The sequence below is a fragment of the Nothobranchius furzeri genome, chromosome 14, assembly GCF_043380555.1.
Source record: "Nothobranchius furzeri strain GRZ-AD chromosome 14, NfurGRZ-RIMD1, whole genome shotgun sequence".
Classification (NCBI taxonomy): Eukaryota; Metazoa; Chordata; class Actinopteri; order Cyprinodontiformes; family Nothobranchiidae; genus Nothobranchius; species Nothobranchius furzeri.
The window spans coordinates 3575441-3598777 of NC_091754.1; the positions used below are offsets into that span (position 1 = coordinate 3575441).

Consider the following 23337-nt stretch of genomic DNA (forward strand, 5'->3'; position numbering starts at 1 on the left):
CTCAGCACAATTTTTAAAAACAATTCCACTTGTGAAATTCAGTTTAAAAAAGTGCTGCGGTTACGATTTTAGATTAATGCATTTCAGTGACTTTAAAAATCGTGCTGGGTAGCATGAAAAAAAAATTGTGTCCACGAACACTCAAAATTAGACTGCCGTAAATGACATCAGTGTACAATCTTAAAATATATTTATCTAACTTTGAGTATAGTTCAGACATCCAGCATCATAGAAGGGATTTATTAGATTAACTCGTTTTAACATCAGGAGATTCTTTTGTCCTAAATGATCAAAAGGTTTGTAACTGATATCCTAGCTTTGGTTATCTAATAATATATGTATATTATGACATGAATAATTTATTTATTTATTATTAGATCTAGATGATGATGGTCCTGTGCTTGAAGATTGCATGGGTTAGGGTGTGTGTGTGTGTGTGTGTGTGTGTGTGTGTGTGTGTGTGTGTGTGTGTGTGTGTGTGTGACTGCTGGTACACAAGGAAACCAACAACAGTACATGGATCAAATTCTTGCACATCCCAGTGAATGCAGCTAAAGCATGTTATAAATTAAATGATTGCCCAAATTACTCTCTCCCAAAAGGATTCACGCTGCCTAAATGACGTTTATTCATTTTAATTTACTTCACTCATGTCTAACTTTACACTTAGCAGCCACCGTGCTCATTCTTTTACCTGACTGGCCAGGACAGGAGTGCTGGCTGTCAGGTCTAATTTCCTCCCATCAGTGTGCTCTGTTTTGTGTGCTGGCAAAGTGTTTTAGTTCCATCCTTAGATTCACACTGAGCTATTTAAACCCACTCCACATTCTATTACCCTCACACAGAGAGGCAGACCCACGCACACAAACATGTCGTTGAGCGTTTAGTGCAGCGTAGGGACCTTTGTGTGGCCGTGGCAGTGATGGATATGGCAGCAATATCAGCAGTGTTGGCTTCTGCAGAAGTCTGGTGTCTACCGCTGGGATCTGTCAGGCCAGCACCGTTGATCTTGCAAATTCTGGAGGCTTGTCTCCAACACTCTCAGCCATTTTTTAAATTTGTTATTCTTCGTGTGTGTGTGTGTGTGTGTGTGTGTGTGTGTGAGAGAGAGAGAGAATTCAAAAAGAAGCATCTTTGTGGCATAGAAATAACTGTTGTTCTGATTAAATTGTTTTTGTTTTACCAAACATAATTTGAAGAGTTTAATTGATCATTTTCTCACTGTCAAAATAAAACTTCATTTTGAGGTCGACTGATATTGTTTTTCTGTTGCTGATACCTATGCCGATGTGTAGGAGACGAGGTTAGCCGATGTCCAATATGTAGTGCCGATTTTCATAGCCGATATCTGAACATTTTTACCTTATTTTCATGCTGAAATGTCTTTAATGACATCAGTTGATGTACGAGTATTTAGTGAAAACTATATCTCACTAAAGGGATATTTGATATTGGCTATTTTACTAATATACTGACAGTCTCTCTGATTTTCTGATACTGACATAAACTGATCCCTGTATAAATGAGGGTTCCCCTTCATAAAAAAGAAAAACTCTTTTAGGCATGGCTTCTCTCTTAGCATGCATGCTTCCAACTTTAAACATAATCTGTGCAAATTATGACTGCTACTTTAAGTTAGGCTAGTTGTGCCAAATATATATATATATCTTTAAATCTGTCATATTTTGGTATTTGAGGAAGAGGAGATGTAGCTGAAGAATTTTATGTATAATATGTAAATATTATGTAAACGTTGTGTCATTAAAAACATAAAAAACGATAATGTCTGATGTTATACTTGATGCCGATATTATCGGACATTCGTAAAAATGAATTAGTGACCATGGAGAGTTTGTTTGATTTAAAAAAGAGAGATTTGATTTTCCGTTATCTTTTTGAAGGTTTCATCCTGACAGACAGTTGTTTCTTTGTAAATTACAACCCAATATAATATTTTATTTAAAACCTTTCAATAGCTTCATCCAAATGTTAAACTGATCTAAGTAGAATATCAGTGAATTTTCAAGCTCAAAAACCGTCTCATTTAGTTAGGAGGAATCCTTGGCATTTAACATGCTTTTGATGTTAGCATTTAAGGTGCTTAAATGTTTTAGACTTGCATAAATACAATTGATATAGATTTAAAATAGATTAGAAATTGAATTGGTGTGAATAAAATCAGAGAACATCTTAAACATCAAAATACTTTTCATTTCTTTCTGTGTTGCCTTTGCTTTCTCCCACATAAACGTAAAATACAGCAGTAGAGTGTCTCCCTACTTGCAAAGATTGCAACATAATTGTGTTGAGTAGGAGGCAAAAGAGCTACTGAGTGCAGATTTAACACCAAGGATATTTAAAACGAACATCCCTTTCATCTGAGGGGACATTTTGCATTATTCATGTTGAGTCTTCTGAGAGCTGAAGAAGGTAACAAAGACATTTCAGAAAAAAACAACATAAAAAGTGTTACAAGCATTTGCTGTTATATCTGTTATAGATTTACTGTACCTTTAGCTTTCTTGCACTGTGTGACAGAAAAAAACACTGTAATAATGCTCTCCATCTTTCATTTCTTACTCGCTATTGTTGTAGTTGCCCCGAAGAAGAATCAAGCCATTATATAGCTGCTGGTTCAGCATGATGCTCACGTATCTGTCTGTGTTCTTTTGTTTTCCAGCATGCAGGGCAGGCTTCTATAAATCTACGCTGGGCAACATGGAGTGTTCAAAGTGTCCGCCTCACAGCTTCTCTCACCATGAAGGGTCACTGCACTGTGGCTGTGAGAAAAACTACTTTCGTGCTGAGGAGGACCCTGCCTCTATGGCATGTACTCGTAAGTGCAATAATTTTTTATTTTAAAATACTATTGTGATGTGCTGTAATAAATATCAAGTAAAGTAGACCATTGTCCCATTGTCTCTCAGTAGACTTTTATTTCATTAGTGTGTTTAAAGGTACAATATGTAAGAATTTTACAGTGAAATTGTCACAAAACAGTCTAATGTCTCAGTGTTGGAAAGGTTACATTAAAACAGAATTTTTTCTCAGCCGGCTGGCAGTTGTGGATTTTTCTCCTTTCAAAATGTCCAAAGAGGGAAATAGTCTTTGTTTAAAATCTGTAAGCCACAAGATTACTGAATCTGTGTAAGCTAACGCTGCAGTGCCAGGATTTGTAATTGGACACCGGCCAGCAAAATGCCACAATGCTTCTAAAATATCCGAAGTCAGTAACTAGGAGCGACCCAGAAGTTATTTTTTTGTACCCCAAAGAAGCCATGGCATGTTTTTGTTTTACTGTAAAATCAGGGACAGAAGGTGTGAGGTTAACGTTGAGTTAACAATGCTAACGGTGAATTAGAAGCAAATAGTCGGCTCTAAAATTAATTATCAAGCTACTTTTTTAATTACCACAATTTTATATTACATTGAAATGTATTTATCTACCTATAGATTTACTGCGCGTGACTCGTCTTCGCTTGTCATCTGGAACAGTGATTTCCAACCTTTTTTTTTTCACAAAGACCCCCTTTCCTTTGTCCGAGACAAGCCAGGGATGAACTTACGGCCCTTTTCCATCAGTTTTTTCAGTGTCTGGTTCGATGACATCACTTTCGTGATGCGAATTTGTAGTCCTGGACTTATTTTCACACAAACCCTAAAATAGCGTTTCCCCCTTTTCGAAAATAAGCAAGTTCTTGGTATCAAAATGCTTCTTTAAAATTCACGGACATCATACGTGAAATCCATGGCACAAAACAAGCGGAATTAGAAAATAGTGTTTTTAGCCCCGTTGACTTGCATTCATTTTTTCATTCTTCTGGGGACCCGTGGTCTGGAAGTAGATAGGCGTGACTTAGGCTCCCTATATCATGAGCCACCTGCTCCCTTTTGCTCGGTGCGCTGTTATCAGGTCTGAGCTATATTTTATAGCACAGGGGTGTCAAACTCAAACTCACAAGGGGCCGAAATGAAACTCTGGGATGGAGTCGAGGGCCAAACTTAATATTTTTTGAAAAAGTGACGGCAAATTTGCACATTTTCTTTATCAACATATATGCAATTTTGAACCTTTAAATTTGGAAACAAACTTATTTCTGCATTAACACTGAATGTGGAATAACCAAATGACACACGAGCAAGTCAGTTTTAAATAAAAGGCATCAGTGGTATTCGTTACTTGTGGTATAATCAGCATTTTTAAAATCTATTCAGGATTTATGTTTTCTTGTTTATTCATTTTTCTTATTTTTTATTCTTTTGTTCTCCTGTAATACGTGTCATCGCTGCTGTGACGTCAAGCTTTCCCCACTGAGGAACAATAAAGGGATTTTCTATTCTATTCCTCTATCTGCAGCCTTTCCACTTCCTGTTTACTGTAGGTTAAATCTTTTCTCACGGGCCAACAACAAAATTAAATATCACTTTATCTTAAATGAAAATGCAACATCTCACCTGTTAACTTTCATGTTTTGGAGCAGAAAAAGAGCATAAAACCAACATATTTAAAGCTCAGTTTGCTCCACTGGTTTACTGTGATGCTCACCTGTTCCAGCCAGATACCTGCATCATGGGGTTGATCTGAGCTGAGGAGGAGACTCCTGTTGTTTTGTTCATCTTCATCATAATAATGACAACATTAGATGACAACAGGTGCTCACATAGGTTTGTGCTGATGAACATGTCTGAGCAGCTTGACCACGTTGTGTGTCGGGGAGGAAACACAACCACAGAGTCGTGCTGGTTTGAGCGTGTCGCTGCTCGCTGGAGTTATATCAGCTCTGTCTGGAAGTTAGTTGGAACACTTTTTCTTTCAGTCGTGAACACATTACTGAGCGGCTAGAATCTCTGTTTCTGGGCTTCAACGTCAGAAAACAGCTGAGTGAACTCGGCGCTGAGTGAGAGGAGTGTAGTTTGTCCGAGACAGCGGAGCTGCAGAGACCGGCAGCAGGCGGAAAAAACACAAAGGAGGGGGCTTCGTCGGCTCCGCGCTGACGCCGCAAAGCATCATGGGAGTTGAAGTTTTTGCTAAAATCGGCCAGCGGGCCAGTTTTAATATATTTTTTATATTTATCTCGCGGGCCACATAAAAATGCTCCGCGGGCCGCATCTGGCCTTCGGGCCTTGACTCTGACATATGTGTTATAGCACATCTGTCTTAATATCACTTTCTTTATAATATATATTTTATATATAAATATATATATTCATATTTTTGGAATTTATTTTACATATCAAAGCATCAAAGGGTGATGGAGGGGGCATGGGAGTTTGCCCAACCAATCCACATGTTTTTTGTGGATTTGGAGAAGGCTTATGACCGTGTCCCCAGGGGCACCCTGTGGGGGACGCTCCAGGAGTATGGGGTGGGTGGCTTTCTGTTAAGGGCCATTCAGCGGTCAACAGGCAATCAGGCGGGGTACACCCTGGACAGAGAGCCAGTCCATCGCAGGTCAACACAGGGACAAACAGGACAAACAATCACACACACCTAAGGACAATTTGCACAGACCAATTAACCTAACAGTCATGTTTTTGGACTGTGGGAGGAAGCCGGAGAACCCGGAGAGAACCCACTCCTGTGTTTTAAAATAGGCTGCAATACCCATATTTCACTACAGGATTTCGTTCTTACATCATTTTTACACAATGCACCTTTAAAAAACAAAAAGCTCACCTTTTTTACCTAAAATATTTAGGTTAAGTTGCCCAGGACAATTTTACCAAATTTCCATTCTATATCACCCTCTCGTTTCAATTTAAGGCAAATAGTTTTCAGGTGCAGTTGTCTCCTGCAAGTCTTCCAAAGTGCCTTCCCTTTAAAGCCATAAATCACTGCATTCCCTGATGATAGATTATATATACATCCGTTACAAAACGAGCAGCACGGAGAACAGTAGAAAATATAAATCACGGCCCACAGCTGTAGACAGAATCCTAATTAGAAAGACAGTCACGCAGGTCCCCGTTGTGATTATCTCAACATCATCTTGTCAACTACATGGATTTCACCTCGCTGGGACAGTTGGAACAACACGAGAGATGAAAATGAATAGATGGGTTGTTAGGCGATAATGATCGTGATTATCTCAGGAGAGGGATTTTACTGTTAGCAGCCTGATAGGGGTTGTTTCATGTTGACTTGGGAAATGTGAAAATGTTGGCAAGAAATGTTTAAAGGCCAGACAGAAAATGTTCAGCAGAAACAATTAGGGGGGAGATGCCCCAGTGGAATGTGCGTCTGTGTTCGGCATGTCTGTATCAGCACTTTTTACCAGCAAAGCTCAGAAGAATTTATATATTTTTTTACTTTTAAAAGCTCCGTCGCATTCCTTTACAACCCTAACCAGCTCTAAACGGACACAAGTATGTAGGGAGTGACGTGCCAATGCACCTTGCTGAGTGGCACAAAGGAAGGCTGTCATCTTTTCCTGCTTAACTTCAAGCAGCTGAGACAAAAGCGGCTCTCATAGCAAAAATTTGATGACTTCGAGTTTTTATTTCTAACATTTTCACGTGCAACGTTAAGTAGGTGAGAACTCTAATTGAAGGTTGTCTCATTTGGTTTGTTGGTGCTGTTTAAGAATTTTCCAGAATGTTTTTTTAGTCTCTTTTTTCCATCGCATGTGGGCTTTCATTTTATTTTTTGTAAAATTCCAAACTCTTCACAGATGACCTACTGATTCCCAGATGTCTTTATCTGATTTCCCAGTTTCATTTTTCCTTTCAACTGATTCGGCAAAAACACATAAAACGGATTCTGAGACGGGAGTTGACCGCAGTTTGAGAAAGAAGTAAATTAGTGAAACCAACTAAACAAAGTGCTTTATCTCCAGACATGATCCAGAAAGGCTTTTTCCTTCTTCGTGTTATTCCTTTCTTTGTCTGTTCAGTATTTAGGTGAGTTGTTTGACAGCTTTGTCTTCTGTGTATAAGTAGCAGCTTTATTCTTTAAAAATATGCTTGAAATAAGACTTTTTTTTTACTTTTATGTGTTTGAGTTTGTTTTTCTTTTAGTCACCAAAATTGCTATGATGTGCTCCTTTTTTCTTTCTCAATAGCAAACCAAAGTAGAAACAAGCTGCTGAAATACATTTACAGACTAAGATAAAGCAAAAAATAAATTAAACACACGAGTGAGTCACTTTTGTTATAACTTTATGTTTAACAGCATTTTTTAAAAATAAGTTTTTAATGAATGCTCAAAATGTCCCGTTTGCTGTGGCCAATGACAGATATTTTCTTCACTTTCAATTATATTTAAAAAAATGTAACTTTGTACTTTCTATCTTTAAATAATGATGACTGAATGGTGCTAATTATGATGATAGGTTCAAGCACAGAGAGATGATAAATTAAATGAAAATAAATAAATTGAGTAAATCATTGAATGGTATTTTGTGAAATAAATATGGTCTTGGTCTGTGGGTGCTGCATTTGTCAAATTAAACACCCGTCATCGACCCCATTCACGGTGGTAAAAAGTTCTTGTCACCTGAGTCTGGGAAATATTCCAGAATTCAAGGAATGATGAATGAGTGACGAATAGTTCTAATTACTGAGAAATGAGGCTGAATTTTTCGTGTTTTAGTCTCTAAAGCAACGTTCAGCTTTTCAGCAGCAGAATCACCTGACCCAGTTAAAGTGAGACTCACCTTATGGAGACTCTGTGGTCATGCCTAATAGTTACAGCTCGTGAATGAATCTGTCCACGTGAGATGCAACATTTTTACTTTACATGTTTTATTTGAATCCCATCAGCTAAAGCCTTGCTAAAAGATGAAACGTTATAAATGTGAAAACGAGCAAAATAATAGTTACTGTAAAACAGACTAATTTCATTAGCGAATGTTGTTTGAAAAAAAAATGTTGAAGTAAAAAATGAACACATTCTCCTAAACATATTCATGTGTTTTAGAAATTCTCTGCTGCTTTCATTCTTAAAGTAAAATCTCATTTGTTCATGGAAACCGATTCTACAGCTCTGACATGTTATCTGAAATAGAAACAGATCAAGGGAAATAATGATTTAGGAGGACATCGATCCATAAAGTTGATCCTAAATGTACTAATGTACTGCACATGTCTCTTGATTCCATCTAGTGTCAGCTGGTTAACTGATGGTGATGCAGCTTTCCTCTTTTCATGCTTTTCCACTTTCCTTTTTTATTCCTTCTCTGAAACTCTTTTCCCATCAGTAAATCAAATGACCTCCTCCACCTCATCTCAACTCCTTCTTTTCTCAGGACCTCCTTCAGCTCCCCGGAACGTGATCTCTTCCATCAATGAGACCTCGGTAATCCTGGACTGGAGCTGGCCGGAGGACACTGGAGGACGTCGGGATATCACCTTTAATGTCGTCTGTAAGCGCTGCAGAGGTGTTGCTGCTAACGGCAGCAGCAGCGGGACTCAACACTGTGAGCCGTGTCGAAGCAACGTTCGCTTTCTGCCAAGAGCCTCTGGCCTCCACAACACTACAGTAACGGTGGGCGACCTGTTGGCCCACACCAACTACACATTTGAGATTGAAGCGCAGAACGGCGTGTCATCACTGGCGCCTAAGATGAGACAATACGCCGCTGTCACCATCACCACCAATCAAGCAGGTGAGACGTCACAGCCAATGCTTTGGGAAACAACTGAGTGGATGCACAAACAAGTCAGTTTAAAACTATTGCCCCATCATTTCATCAGGTTTTTGTAGGTTTAGAGAAAATGTTTTTCTTTACAAACTCAATAGAAGTAACTTGAAGACATCTTGCTTTGAAACAGGACGATTCTATCAGAGGTTTAAGGGTGCTGTACACCCAGAGAGCTGCCCACCAGGCAAGGTTATTTTCACTGGGATGTAGATTTTAACACCATTTCATTTCCACATTTGTGAAAGAAAAGCAACACTTTGTTTTTAATTCAATTAAAAAAATTCAATTAATGTTTCATCAGCCATAAACCAGTGAACCTCAACTGGTGGCCCGTGGGCCACATCCGGCCTTCCAGAGCTTTCCACCCGGACCCCCAACTTTGGGCCCTAACATCCCCAATTGGGGGACTTTGAAGTTAAGCAGCAAAATTCATGCCCCAAACATCAATAATTGTTTTATGTTCTCCAAACAACTAAAACTACCGTCAGTTTAGATGGAAAACAAAGCCATTTTAAATATTAATAAATACATATACAATAATACAAATACAACTCTGGCCCTTGAACAAATTTAGTTGCGTCCCCCTGCCATAAACTATGTTTTTAGGGACTCTTCTATTGGTGGGGAATAATCCAGGTTTGAAGGGTCTTGGTGTTCTAGTTTTATAAGAAGAGCACAGTAAAGATGCTCCAGGAGTTAAAAAATTGGTTGGAATTGCCCTTCCCAAATCAAAATCTAGAAATGGGAACCAACCATTGCTTCACCAAAGAGACATTCAAAACAGCCGGCAAAACCACCTCTTTGGCAGATAAAAAACTATAACGGCAAATCTGCAAAACGAGCTATCCTAACACATTTTTTATGCCTCTTAACATTCTTACATAGTATAGCTATAAATATATTGTGGAGTTAAAAAAAATAAAAAATAAAGTGGTTCCCTCGCATTTGTCTAAAAACCAATGACAAGTCTCAGACCAAAAGCAACTATTGGACCACCACCCAACTTCCCTGGGTCCTCCACTCACGTATTCAGCACCAGAACACCACTGGTGTGAGAGGTTCTCCGCTCAGTAACATCAGAGAAGGAGAAACAGCCAGCTGCTACCACTTCAGCTATAGGACAAACCACCAGAGTCCCAAAAAGCAAAACACCATTTGAAGTCAACAAACAAAGACGTTTGGACCTATAGAAGCCTTGAGTGGTAGAAGTTAAAAATCGAGCCACGTTTCCTTTTTTAAGGCAGGTACGGTACTTTCACCACTACAGCAGATCAGCCACTCAGGAAGGCAGAATCCTCTGTGCTCAGAGCACTCAGAGCCCGAGTCTGGGAAAGGGGAGTGGGATCAAACCATTCTTTAGGTGTGGGAGGTTTGCTGTTTTTTCTTGCTAAAATATAGCATTTACTCCATGTACTGTTTTTTTTTTTTTATATATATTTTACTAGCGTGGTAAAAAGGGCTCTGAGATAGGGAGCCTAAGTCACTTCTGCACCATGGGTCCCCAGAAGAACAAAAAAAAAAGAGTGCAAGTCACGGGGCTAAAAACACTATTTTCTAATTCTGCTTGTCATGTTCCATGGATTTCACATATGATGTCCATGAATTTTAAAGAAGCATTTTTATACCAAGAACATGCTTATTTTCGAACGAGGGGAACGATATTTTAGGTTTTGTGTGAAAATAAGTCCAGGACTACAAATGTGCATCACGAAAGTGACGTCATTGAACCAGACACGGAGAAAACTGAGGGAAAATGGCAGTAAGGCCAGCAAACTTTCCACAGGAGGACAAAAACCACCAACAATCTGGTCATGTGGTAAGTAGCAGCTACTCTAGGGGAGAGGAGAATTTGTGGTGACGTCACATATGCAACGTGCTGATTTCTGGTGTGTAGTCATGCTAATTAAAAACTTTGACAAGCTGACAAATCTCAAAGTACATTACTGGCGTAGTCGAAACACAAATCATTACTTTTCATTTAAATTTCAGTACAACACGTGTGATCAAGGGCGTAAGGCAAAGCGGATTAGAAAATAGCGTTTTTAGCCCCGTTGGCTTGCATTAATTTTTTCGTTCTTCCGGGGACCCATGAGCAGACTGGAAAGGGAGGACACGTAGGGTCCCTGTGTGCGGATTTCTCGTTTGTAGTCATGCTAATTTCTAACCTTTACAAGCTGATACAGTTTTTGCCCCGTTGACTTGCATTCATTTTTTGTTCTTCCAGGGACCCATGATGCGGAAGTGCCTTAGGCTCCCTATTGAATATGGGGTCTTTCAGCACCCCTCAAAATGAAACACATACAGGTCCTTCTAAAACAATTAGCATATTGTGATGAAGTTCATTATTGTCTGTAATGTACTGATAAACATTAGACTTTCATATGTATTACATTCATTACACACAACTGGGCTGCCACCTTACCGTGGTGGAGGGGTTTGAGTGTGTCAGTGATCCTAGGAGCTAAGTTGTCAGAGGCTTTCTGCCTCTGGTAGGGTCACCCATGGCAAACAGGTCCTAGGTGAGGGATCAGACAAAGAGCTGCCCGAAGACCTCTTATGATGAACTATATAAATGGAAACCATGTTCCCTTGCCCGGACGTGGGTCACTGGGGCCCCCCTCTGGAGCAAGGCCTGGAGGTGGGACAGGTTGGCGAGCACCTGGTGGCCGGGCTTTCACCCATGGAGCCCGGCCAGGCACAGCCCGAAGAGGAAATGTGGATCCCCCTTCCCATGGGCTCACCACTCGTGGGAGGGGCAAAAGGGGTCGGGTGCAGTGTGTGACGGGTGGTTGTCAAGGGTGGGGACCTTGGCAGTCTGATCCTCAGCTACAGAAGCTGGCTCTTGGCACATGGAATGTCATCTCTCTGGTGGGGAAGGAGCCTGAGTTAGTGTGTGAGGTTGAGAGGTTCCGACGCATGGCTCTGGCTCTGGAACCAGTTTCCATGAGAGGGGTTGGACTTTCTACCACTCTGGAGTTGCTCCCACTGAGAGGCGCCGAGCAGTGAATGAGAGGGTAGCCTCCCTCCACCTACGTGTGGGGGGGAAGGGCTCTGACTGTGGTCTGTGCTTATGCACCAAACTACAGTTCAGACTACCCACCCTTTTTGGAGACCTTGGAGGGGGTGCTGGAAAGCGCTCCTTCCGGTGACTCCCTCGTTCTGCTGGGAGACTTTAACGCTCACGTGGGCAATGACCGTGAGACCTAGAGAGGTGTGGTTGGGAAGAATGGCCCCCCGATCTGAATTCGAGTGGTGTTTTGTTATTGGACTTCTGTGCCAGTCATGGATTGTCCATAATGAACACCATGTTCAGACATAAAAGTGTCCATATGTGCTCTTGGCACCAGGATATCTTAGGCCGCAGCTCGATGATCGACTTTGTTGTTGTTTCATCTGACCTGCGGCCGCATGTCTTGGACACTCGGATAAAGAGAGGGGCGGAGCTTTCAACTGACCACTACCTGGTGGTGAGTTGGCTAGATGGTGGGGGAGGATGGCGGTCCAACCAGGCAGGCCCAAACGTATCATGAGGGTCTGCTGGGAACGTCTGGCAGAGTCTCCATTCAGAAGGAGCTTCAATTCCCACCTCTGACAGAACTTACAATATTTTCCGGGGTAGGCGGGGGACATTGAGTCTGAATGGACCCTGTTACGTGCCTCCATTGTTGAGGCGGCCGACCGTAGCTGTGGTCGCAGGATCGTCGGTGCCTGTCGTGGTGGCAACCCTCGAACCTGCTGGTGGACACCGGCGGTTAGGCATGCTGTCAAGCTGAAGAAAGAGTCCTGTCAGGTCTTTTTGGTCTGTGGGACTCCAGAGACAGCGGACGGGTACCGGCAGTCCAAGCAGAACGTGGCTCGGGTGGTCGCCAAGGCAAAAACCCGGGCATGGGAGGAGTTTGGTGAGACCATGGAGCAAGACTTCCGTACGGCTTTGAGGAGATTCTGGTTCACCATCCCCACCGGGGGGAGAAAGCAGTGCGCTACCAATACTATCTATAGTGGGGACGGTGTGCTGCTGACCTCTACTTAGGACGTTGTGGATCGGTGGGCAGAATACTTTGAAGACCTCCTCAATCCCACCGACACGTCTTCCAGTGAGGAAGCAGAGTCTGGGGACTTTGGGTTGGCCTCTCAAATCTCTGGTGCTGAGGTCACTGAGGTGGTTAAAAAGCTCCTCTGTGGTAAGGCTCCGGGGGTGGATGAGATCCGCCCAGAGTTCCTTAAGGCTCTGGATGTTGTGGGGCTGTGTTGGTTGACACGGCTCTGCAATATCACGTGGACATCGGGGGCAGTCCCACTGGACTGGCATACCAGGGTGGTGGTCCCCTTATTTAAAAAGGGGGACCGCAAGGTGTGTTCCATCTACAGGGGGATCACACTCCTGAGCCTTCCTGGTAAGGTCTTTTCAGAGGTTCTGGAGAGGAGGGTCCGTCGGATTGTTGAACCTCAGATTCAGGAAGAGCAATGTGGTTTTCGTCCTTGCTGTGGAACACTGGACCAGCTCTATACCCTTAGGGGGATCCTGGAGGGTGCGTGGGAATTTGCCCAACCAGTCTACATGTGTTTTGTGGATTTGGAGAAGGTGTTTGACCGCGCCCGTCGGGGGGCCTTGTGGGGGTTACTCCGGGAGTATGGGGTACCAGGCCCTCTGATACGGGCTGTTAGGTCCCTGTATGACCAGTGTCAGAGCTTGGTCCACATTGGTGGCAGTAAGTCAGGCTCATTCCCAGTGAGAGTTGGACTCCGCCAAGGCTGCCCTTTGTCACCGATTCTGTTCATAACCTTTATGGACAGGATTTCTAGGTGCAGCCAAGGTGTGGAGGGCATCCGTTTTGGTGGCCTGAGGATCAGGTCTCTACTTTTTGCAGATGATGTGGTCCTGTTGGCTTCATCAGAATGTGATTTTAAGCATTCGCTGGAGTGGTTCGCAGCCGAGTGTGAAGCAGCTGGGATGAGAATCACCTCCTCTAAATCTGAGACCATGGTCTTGATTTGGAAAAGTGTAGAATGCCTTCTTCGGGTCAGGGATGAGGTCCTGCCCCAAGTGGAGGAGTTTAAGTATCTCGGGGTCTTGTTCATGAGTGAGGGAAAACTGGAGCGTGAGATCGATAGGTGGATTGGTGCTGCATCGGCAGTGATGCTGGCGTTGTACCGGCCTGTTGTGGTAAAGAGAGAGCTGAGTCAGAAGGCGAAGCTCTCGATTTACCGGTCAATCTACATTCCTACCCTCACCTATGGCCATGAGCTTTGGGTAGTGACCAAAAGACCGAGATCACGGATACAAGGGGCCAAAATGAGTTTTCTCCGAAGGGTAGATGGGCTCTCACTTAGAGATAGGGTGAGAAGCTCTGTCATTCGGGAGGGGCTCGGAGTAGACCCCCTGCTCCTCCACATCGAGAGGAGCCAGTTGAGGTGGCTCGGGCATCTGGTCAGGATGCCTCCTGGACGCCTCCCTGGTGAGGTTTTCCGGGCACATCCAACCGGGAAGAGACCTAAAGGTAGACCCAGGACACCGTGGAGGGACTATGTCTCTCACCTGGCCATGGAACGCCTTTGGATTCCCCCAGAGGAGCTGGCCCAAGTGGCTGGGGAGAGGGAAGTCTGGGCTTCTCGCCTTAGGCTACTTCCCCAGCGACCCGACTCCAGATAAGCGGATGAAAATGGATGGATGAATGGATTGACAACTGAAGTAATTCAAGCCTTTTATTGTTTCTAATATTCATGATTTTGGCATACAGCTCATGAAAACCCAAAGTTCCTATCTCAAAAAATTAGCATATCATGAAAAGGTTCTCTAAACGAGCTATTAACCTAATCATCTGAATCCACTAATTAACTCTAAACACCTGCAAAAGATTCCTGAGGCTTTTAAAAACTCTCAGCCTGGTTCATTAGTCAAAACCACAATCATGGGTAAGACTGCCGACCTGACTGCTGTCCAGAAGGCCATCATTGACACCCTCAAGCAAGAGGTTAAGACACAGAAAGAAATTTCTGAACAAATAGGCTGTTCCCAGAGTGCTGTATCAAGGCACCTCAGTGGGAAGTCTTTGGGAAGGAACAAGTGTGGCAGAAAACGCTGCACAACGAGAAGAGGTGACCGGACCCTGAGGAAGATTGTGGAGAAGGACCGATTCCAGACCTTGGGGGACCTGCGGAAGCAGTGGACTGAGTCTGGAGTAGAAACATCCAGAGCCACCGTGTACAGGCGTGTGCAGGAAATGGGCTGCAGATGCCGCATTCCCCTGGTCAAGCCACTTTTGAACCAGAAACAGCGGCAGAAGCGCCTGACCTGACCTGGGCTACAGAGAAGCAGCGCTGGACTGTTGCTCAGTGGTCCAAAGTACTTTTTCGGATGAAATAAATTTAGCATGTCATTTGGAAATCAAGGTGCCGGAGTCTGGAGGAAGACTGGGCAGAGGGAAATACCAACATGCCTGAAGTCCAGTGTCAAGTACCCACAGTCAGTGATGGTCTGGGGTGCCATGTCAGCTGCTGGTGTTGGTCCACTGTGTTTTATCAAGGGCAGGGTCAATGCAGCTAGCTATCAGGAGATTTTGGAGCACTTCATGCTTCCATCTGCTGAAAAGCTTTATGGAGATGAAGATTTCATTTTTCAGCACGACCTGGCACCTGCTCACAGTGCCACAACCACTGGTAAATGGTTTACTGACCATGGTGTTACTGTGCTCAATTGGCTTGCCAACTCTCCTGACCTGAACCCCGTAGAGAATCTGTGGGATATTGTGAAGAGAAAGTTGAGAGACGCAAGACCCAACACTCTGGATGAGCTTAAGGCCGCTATCGAAGCATCCTGGGCCTCCATAACACCTCAGCAGTGCCACAGGCTGATTGCATCCATGCCACGCCGCATTGAAGCAGTCATTTCTGCTAAAGGATTCCCGACCAAGTACTGAGTGCATAACTGAACATAATTATTTGAAGGTTGACTTTTTTTGTATTAAAAACACTTTTCTTGTATTGGTCGGATGAAATACGCTAATTTATTGAGATAGGAGTTTTGGTTTTTCATGAGCTGTATGCCCAAATCATCAATATTAGAAACAATAAAAGGCTTGAACTACTTCAGTTGTGTGTAATGAATCTAATATATATGAAAATCTAATGTTCATCAGTACCTTACAGACAATAATGAACTTTATCACAATATGCAATTTTTGAGAAGGACCTGTATGTGTTGAAATATTAGAATTTGGAGGCAGAGAAACAAAGGAGACTTCATAGATGCAGAAAACATCAATGTTTAATGGATCAGACAACTCCAGCCAAATTATCCAAAGTTTAAACACTGACTGTCAAAATTCAGGTCATTCTTATGACTGTTAATGTTTTGTGGCTCCAGACACACAATTTAAACATTCAGTCAAATAAATAAATAAACAAGAATATTTTCTTACCTCTAATACACTTTTCTCTAAGATGACGCCTAAATCAGGTGAATTACATCAGGGAACTCTGCAGAACAGTGTTCCCCGAGGACCAGCCTAGGGCTTAAACCCTTAAACTAAGTAGCTGAAGATCTCAAATTACCTAAGTAGGAAATATTTTTTTACAACATATAGCAACTAACCAGTGTAGATTTAAAAGATGAAGGCTCAACCTTTATGGTTCTTATCGTGTAATAACAGCCGCTGTTGTGTATGACTATAACGTTGGATGTTTACCAGCTGATCCCAGATCAGTGCCCTCTTGTTTAACAACCAGGATCACATGTCTTCCTCCTTTGCAAAATAAATATCTCTTCCTTTTAACAGACTCCCTTAATGTGAGGATGGCCTCCTAAAACTCCCATCAATCCTTTTGTGCAAATCTTTCCTCACATCTAGTTCTTAGAAGAATAAAGAGGCAAAGGGAACCCGTGATATGAAATACAAGGCTAAGATAAATCTAGCTGCAGTTTAAAGTGCCCAAACCTCAGAAATCCCTGACTGGAGCAAGGAATGCACAAAGGTCTAGCCATAGTTCATTAACTTAAGTTTCCTTCCCCCTCCCCATCATTCTTCTCCTACACAGTTGGCCTTTGTATTCAGTGTCAATAGTTCAGCAATTTTCCTCTCAGTATTTCTGTTTCTCTCTGGTATTTTTCTTCCTGTCCCTTTGATTGGACACCAACCCTTTCCTTCGACCTGTCCCATACAGCCAAGCCACTAGCCTGTCTCCCTGTATTTATACCTTTCTACATTACTCCTAATGGTATTTTCCCTCCTAGCCCTAGCCTTAAATTTAGATTTGGCACTTGGAAAGTTTTTGGCCCAAAACAAACAGATGAGCTTCACTCACAGGGTGGCACACAGCGCAGCCCAGCTATCGCGCTGATGATGATGGTGGGCACATGGGGAAATGGAACATGTTAATGAGTGATCAGTGTTACTTGAAGCCTAATATGTAGAATTCCTGTTTGTTATATGAGCGTTCATGTGCCAGGACTAATGGGAGTGTGCATGAACACCAGAGGCTTCTTTACTAGTAATAATTCAAATAAATAGTTCTGAGTTCACAAAAATAAAGAAGTGTTTCGGGCAAGCTAAGACTCAAATACATATGCAGATGACTAATTCCTGATTTATTGCATTTGCTTCATGTGTTTATTTTTATGTTGTGCTAAAGTCCCTCTGATGTACTGGTTTATATATTCATATTGTTTTATTTGACATTCATGGAAGACCAACATCTAGACGTCCAACAGATGCAACAGAACACAAACGTGAAAGAATGTCTGCACAGATCCATATCTGCTATTGTTCGCTCCGCGTCGTCACAGCTGGGCTTTATTACAACTGACAAGTGAAATACACGGCCCCCTTTAAGGCTTTGAAATGTGAAAGTGGGATTGTGTGTGTGTGTGTGTGTGTGTGTGTGTTTCACATGAGTGCACATACGGTTCAACTTAAGGAAAGAAATGACAAAAGGGTTTATTGCATTAAGGATAAAGGTCAGAGGGAATTAAAAAGTGATATCGAGAAGACAATCCGAATGAGAAAGATAAGACAGTCCAGCAAAGCGCGAGTGTCGTGGAATAATCCGAGTTGTTAGTCGAGGGGATTCTCTACAATCTGAATATATATTAGATTTGCAGAAGGCTCATCAGTGCTAAGAGGTCGGTGTGTGACGAGAATACGGAAACACGTCTTTGAGTGATCAGAAGGAAGAGATCTTGTATAACTGATCAGCAAGCACACACGTCTAAACACAGAACACACACCTTAACATGCCACACACACACACACAGTCCCTTTGCTCTCTAACAAATATCCCAGCTTCCAGCTGCACACCCTCCATCAGCCCTCAGAGTTTACAAGGATTAGGTATGTCAGTGCCCCAGCCCCACCCGTCCACACACACACACACACACACACACACACACACACACACACACACACACACACACACACACACACACACACACACACACACACACACACACACACACACACACACACACACACACACACACACACACACACACACACAGATGCCAGAGCTGTTAAAAGCTGGATTAAGTGTTTCCCTGGGAAGGAGCGCGCTGCGTCCTGGCTGGGCTGTCAAGGTGCTGTCAGATAGTCCTCCTCCCCTCGCCTCCTTTGCCCTCCACTCGCAGTCACAGCTATGCTAACACACTGAGTGTGATCCACATGTGCAGAGCTGCTGAAGATGCAACTGCAGCTGAACTTCACCGAGGGGGTTTTAGACGCTACGATGTGGTTGTCTAAGAGAGGGTTTAGGTTTTGTTTCACCTTCATTTGGGTCATGTTTTTATTTACTGAGCTGTTTAATAATGTAATCACGTCACTTCCAGCAGCTTGGTGTCGTTTGCCGTAAGTCTCTTTAAACAGCTGCATCGCGAGTGGCACATGGGGACTGGTGTCAGTTTTACACTTATAACTCACACAGAAACAGACTGACAGCAAATGAAGTGCTTGGCGATAGACTCGCAGAGAAAGATAGGAGAAGAAAACAGGGAGGGAGGAACTCGAAGCTGCCTCCAAGCAGCCCAGACTCAGTAAATCATTACCACCATAAACCAGCGAGCCAATAAAAAGCACCGCCTCACCCCACTGTCAGAGCCGAGGAGAGAGGGGGTGAGGAGTTAGAGGGGGTACAGAAACAGATTCTCCCCATCTGGATTCATTACAGGAGAAAAAATAACTTCCCGCGGAAATGCACACAAGTCTGCGTACGCACACTCAGATGCTTTCTGCGGCCGTATAATCATAATCAAGAGAGGCTAGAATATTTCAAAGACAAACATGTTTTTTCCTGTGGTCTAATAAAATTATAAGTCGATGCCTCAGACGCTGAGCTGGCCCCGAAGCTGCCTGGCAATTAGAGAGCAGTAAAACAGGGAAATGAGAAAGGGAGCGAGGAGCGAACTGAAGAAGGAGAGCAGGGCTTGATGGAAGGAGAGATGTGCTGAATTAGTGCGCTGGGACCATGTGAACTGCCCGAGGCAAGGCCATGCATGGGCGATGGACTGGCAACGAAAACTGGCAAAAGGAGAAAACAACAAACCAAAAGAAAAGGGGAGCAGACAATAAAAGGTTTAAAGAGGGAAATCATTCCTTCAACGACGTGGTCCAAGAGAAGGAACTGAAATTAACGTCAAAGTAGGAAACATCGTAGGACAGAAGTTTCTCAAAAGTCGTCTAAAAATGTTAATAATAGTTTCATTTGGGGCAAAAAGTGGCTGGATTTTTATTTTGGTATGTTGTTTTTCATAAGTTACGTATACTGTCCTGTTCCGCTCTCAGCCCCGATCCACACACTGGAATGTGGCCCCAAAAGGCGGGAATGTTGGACAACAATGTCCAGAATTCAAAGCTGGGCTGAATTTCCACTGAAACTTTACTTTAACGCAACTTTCTCTCTCTCTCTCTCTCTCTCTCTCTCTCTCTCTCTCTCTCCTGTGTTTCCTGACCAGCTCCCTCTCAAGTAACGGTGATCCGCAAAGAGAAGACTTCCCGAAACAGTGTCTCCCTTTCCTGGCAGCAACCAGAAAGACCCAACGGGATAATTCTGGACTATGAGATAAAATACTACGAAAAGGTTGGTGTAGAATATAGAATTTCCCAGCTTTACTATGAGTACTTCAACAGCTTCATGTAGGACACATGTGAAGGAATCATCCGGATTCACCCTGAGATGTGAGGATACTACAACATTATTAAAACTCTTGTTTTTGTTAAGTTTTATCCTCAGATATGGCATCACGTTATTACATTATTTATAACCTTTCCACCACCATTCTTCCATACACACTCCCTCTCATCCCTCCTAATATCTCCTGTTTCCCTCACGCTGTTTCCTCTGCAGTTAGCTCCTTAATGGAGACAAGTTTTATGGCAGACAGTAAAGGCATCTGTGGGGTCCGTCCCTCATTCCTCTGTGAGAGAAATTAGTGCAGAACGAATTACGTCGGCTTTCAGCGCCAACGCTGTGCTAGGTTGACATTTGATGGCGTAATTAGCCGTGGATGCAAGTTTAATCACTCTGTCTGATTTGATGTCTATTCATGTGTGTGTGCGACCATGAGTGCCACGGATCATATTGCTTGAATGCCAACGGCGGCCTCTAATTTCTTGATTAGTAGGCTGACAGAAGCTGTTTTCTTTGTGAACTCTGATCTCTGCTTTAATGAGAGACACGGGGTCTGAGTTCACTGCAGGTCTGGATGTCCACACGGGCTCATCCCTGCATTTTAGATATTATATATATATATATAAGGATATTTATACATTTTATGTTTGATAAATACACGATGGAAAAAAAAAACCAATATCAGATATAGCCTGAGTCAGACTTTCTGATATTGACATTAAACGATACCAAAATCTGTGTCATAAGAAGTAAAGAAAAACTAAATCATTTTAGGTAACTAACATCACAATTCTTCTGTCATTCATTCGTAACCCTTATATGTCCTGAGGGCATTTTTTGGTGCTCAAACACCAGAAACGTTAGAAAATTAAAAGGTAATATAAGGATTAAACTTTAAAACTGTCTGTGCAAAAAACTTATACAACTACTTTAGTTTAAGCAGAAGAACACGAAATAATATTTTACATAGTACCTCTTTTTTATTACAATATATATTTTTTATTTTATGGATTTTTTTTCATCATTTATCTTCTTTGTTATTTATTTATTTTTTATTTTTTTTATTCTTGTGCAGCGCCCGTGATTTTTATCTTGAGAGGTACTTTATTAAAAAAATAGTTTCTTCTCTCAAGATAAAAATGTTGACAAAAAATAAATAATTTAAAAAACAATATTGTTTTAAAAATGGGAGAAAGGAACATATTTAAATAAAAACTGTGAAGGAAGACAGACCTGGTAGAAACAGCAGCCTGTAGAAAAGGTAGTGAGGAAGAGTCAACAGGAGCGTGTCATGACAGTTGTGGCAAACATGCAGAAACATCTCAAACCTTTGCCTCGGATCTGTTAAACTTAGACATTTTGTGTGGGAGGGGAAGTTGTTGGAGAGTTTGGTGTTTATTATTATGTGCATGGTATCTAAACGCTGCATTATTAAAAGAGTAAAAACAGATGAAGATAATTTCAGATGTTGCGTTTCAATGCTGATATCAGCCGATATTATCAGACATGCCTTCTTTCTAAGTCTTTCCTCTGATGCTCACACGGTAAGAATTACAGCTTTACCAAAACTGGTGGTTTTCCTGCGCAGAGGTCTTTGTTCTTGTGGCAGACGAACACACTACGAGCCCCGAGTCTTACTTAGTTTAACCCTTTAGGCCCTAGGCCTTTTTTCTTTGGGCCCTGGCGCCTCCCAGTTTGGAGTTTCATGTCCCAGGTGTCGGTGATAGTTTGCATTCCCCGAGCACGGCTACAATCAAAGCAGTTTAGATTGTAAACAAAGCAGTTTTTGGTTTGTGATACTTTAAGATAAACTAATACCTGAACTTTATTTTAGAAGAGCTGCCCTGTGTGAAAGTGCCCTAACCCTTTGTTCAAGAGTTTTTTTTCAGCAGACACCAGTGAAGGTCAGATGCTCTTCTAAAATAAAGTCCAAATGTCATGGTATCTTAATTTATTACAATTTAAAACGGCCGTGTTTCCCCTCTGGGCTGTTTGACTGAGGTTTTAGTCGTGTTTGGAGAACGTGGACAGTTGCAGATGTCTGGGACATGAAGCTGTAGAGGCCCCAAATGGGGGGGTGTTCGGATTAAACAGGTTAAAGTCATTTTTACATCTAGTTTTATTTGTGTTAGAGGCCGGCCGATAACCTAAATAATCTCTATCGGCCGAAATTATTTTTAAAAGATTTTAAAAAATCAGGCACCTGTGTGGCCAACTGCCACCACTTCTAGACTGAAGAAAGAACCTGAAGGACCCCAACACACTGTTTTATTTGATGTTTACAGTTTGTTTTATAATGGAAGTTCAATAAATATGAGAGCTTTATTGACTTATTCTATTGCACACAGTGATGTTCAGTTGTCTTTCACGGTCCATGTGTAAGTAAACAGTAAGTACATTTTATCTCACAGACACAGAATCACAAAGTGCTTCGCATGTTCAAAACAACATAAAACAGTCATAAAATCAAATGATCTCAACACGGAATTAGATTAACCTCAGAAAAAATAAAGTCATAAAATTATAAAATTTTGTAAACAGATGAAAGATGAAAAATTTGAGTTAAAAATAAGAAAATAAACGGTTTAGGTGCTAAAACTTACATATATATTACCTTAATAATCAGCTTTCCAACTAACCAGTTTCCCTCTGGGATTAATAAAGTATTTTTTAATTTAATCTAATTTAATTTAATTTAGATATTGGCCTTAAAAACCTATATCGTGTCGGCCTCTAATTTGTTTATCTTACATGTGATTTAATAATCTGCTGTTTAAAGAGCAAGTCACCCCCAAATCGACCTTTTTTTTCTGATAAACTATATAAATGCGTGTCTAATCGTGCTGCAGACACGTGTAGTCAATAGTTTTGCACTTTAGTGCATTTTAGTTAAAATTGTAATTTTCTGCCTAAAACTGTCAGTGTTGTGCCGTTGTCAGGTAAAAACTCTGCACTGCAGTTGAATTTAAATCTGCCATCGCTATTGGCTAAGAGGTACACAATGACGTTAGATGGTACATTATGATGTCACAATGCCGTGTGTGTGTGTGTGTGTGTATTTGTTAGCGGCTCCACCCTCTCGGTCTGCTAGGCAACAGCATTTGTTACATTTTTCAAACAGGAAGTGGGAGTTGAGTAAGAATCTGGTCATGGGTGACTTGCTCTTTAATGTTTTCATTATTCTCTTGCACCTGAAAATCAAGTTGAATTGCTTGTGTGTGTGAAATGAGAAGCTGCCTTGCACTAGCATGCTCAGGATCGACGCCCAGAAAGCACCGATGTCACAACAGAAACGGTCAACTTCAGGACCTCTGATAAAAGGTTATAGGGATGGCAGCAGCTCAGGAGGAGCGGGTGGTCCAGTAATCGGAAGGTTGCAGGTTCAATCCCGGCTCCCAACAGAGAATGCTGCTGTTGTGTCCTTGAGCAAGACACTTAACCCGCCTTGCCTGCTGGTGGTGGTCGGAGGGAACGGTGTCGTCAGCGTTCTGCAGGCCTCGCTAGGTCGTAGCTCGTCCTCACCAGCGTGTGTTGTGAAGCGCCTTGGGGGGTTGCAGAACCCTAAGAAGGCGTGACACAA

The 23337-nt window shown here is 42.3% G+C and overlaps 1 protein-coding gene across 4 annotated transcripts in view; it reads left to right on the plus strand.

The window, feature by feature from the left end:
- The window catches only part of epha3 (eph receptor A3), a 143337-nt gene that overhangs the window by 87933 nt on the left and 32067 nt on the right, over positions 1-23337 (plus strand). For all 4 annotated transcript variants that reach the window (XM_054746487.2, XM_054746488.2, XM_015965542.3 and 1 more), the window contains exons 4-6: positions 2681-2836; positions 8247-8606; positions 19582-19706. In XM_054746487.2, coding sequence (XP_054602462.1) covers positions 2681-2836; positions 8247-8606; positions 19582-19706 — 641 coding nt within the window. The remainder of the gene's footprint in view (positions 1-2680; positions 2837-8246; positions 8607-19581; positions 19707-23337) is intronic.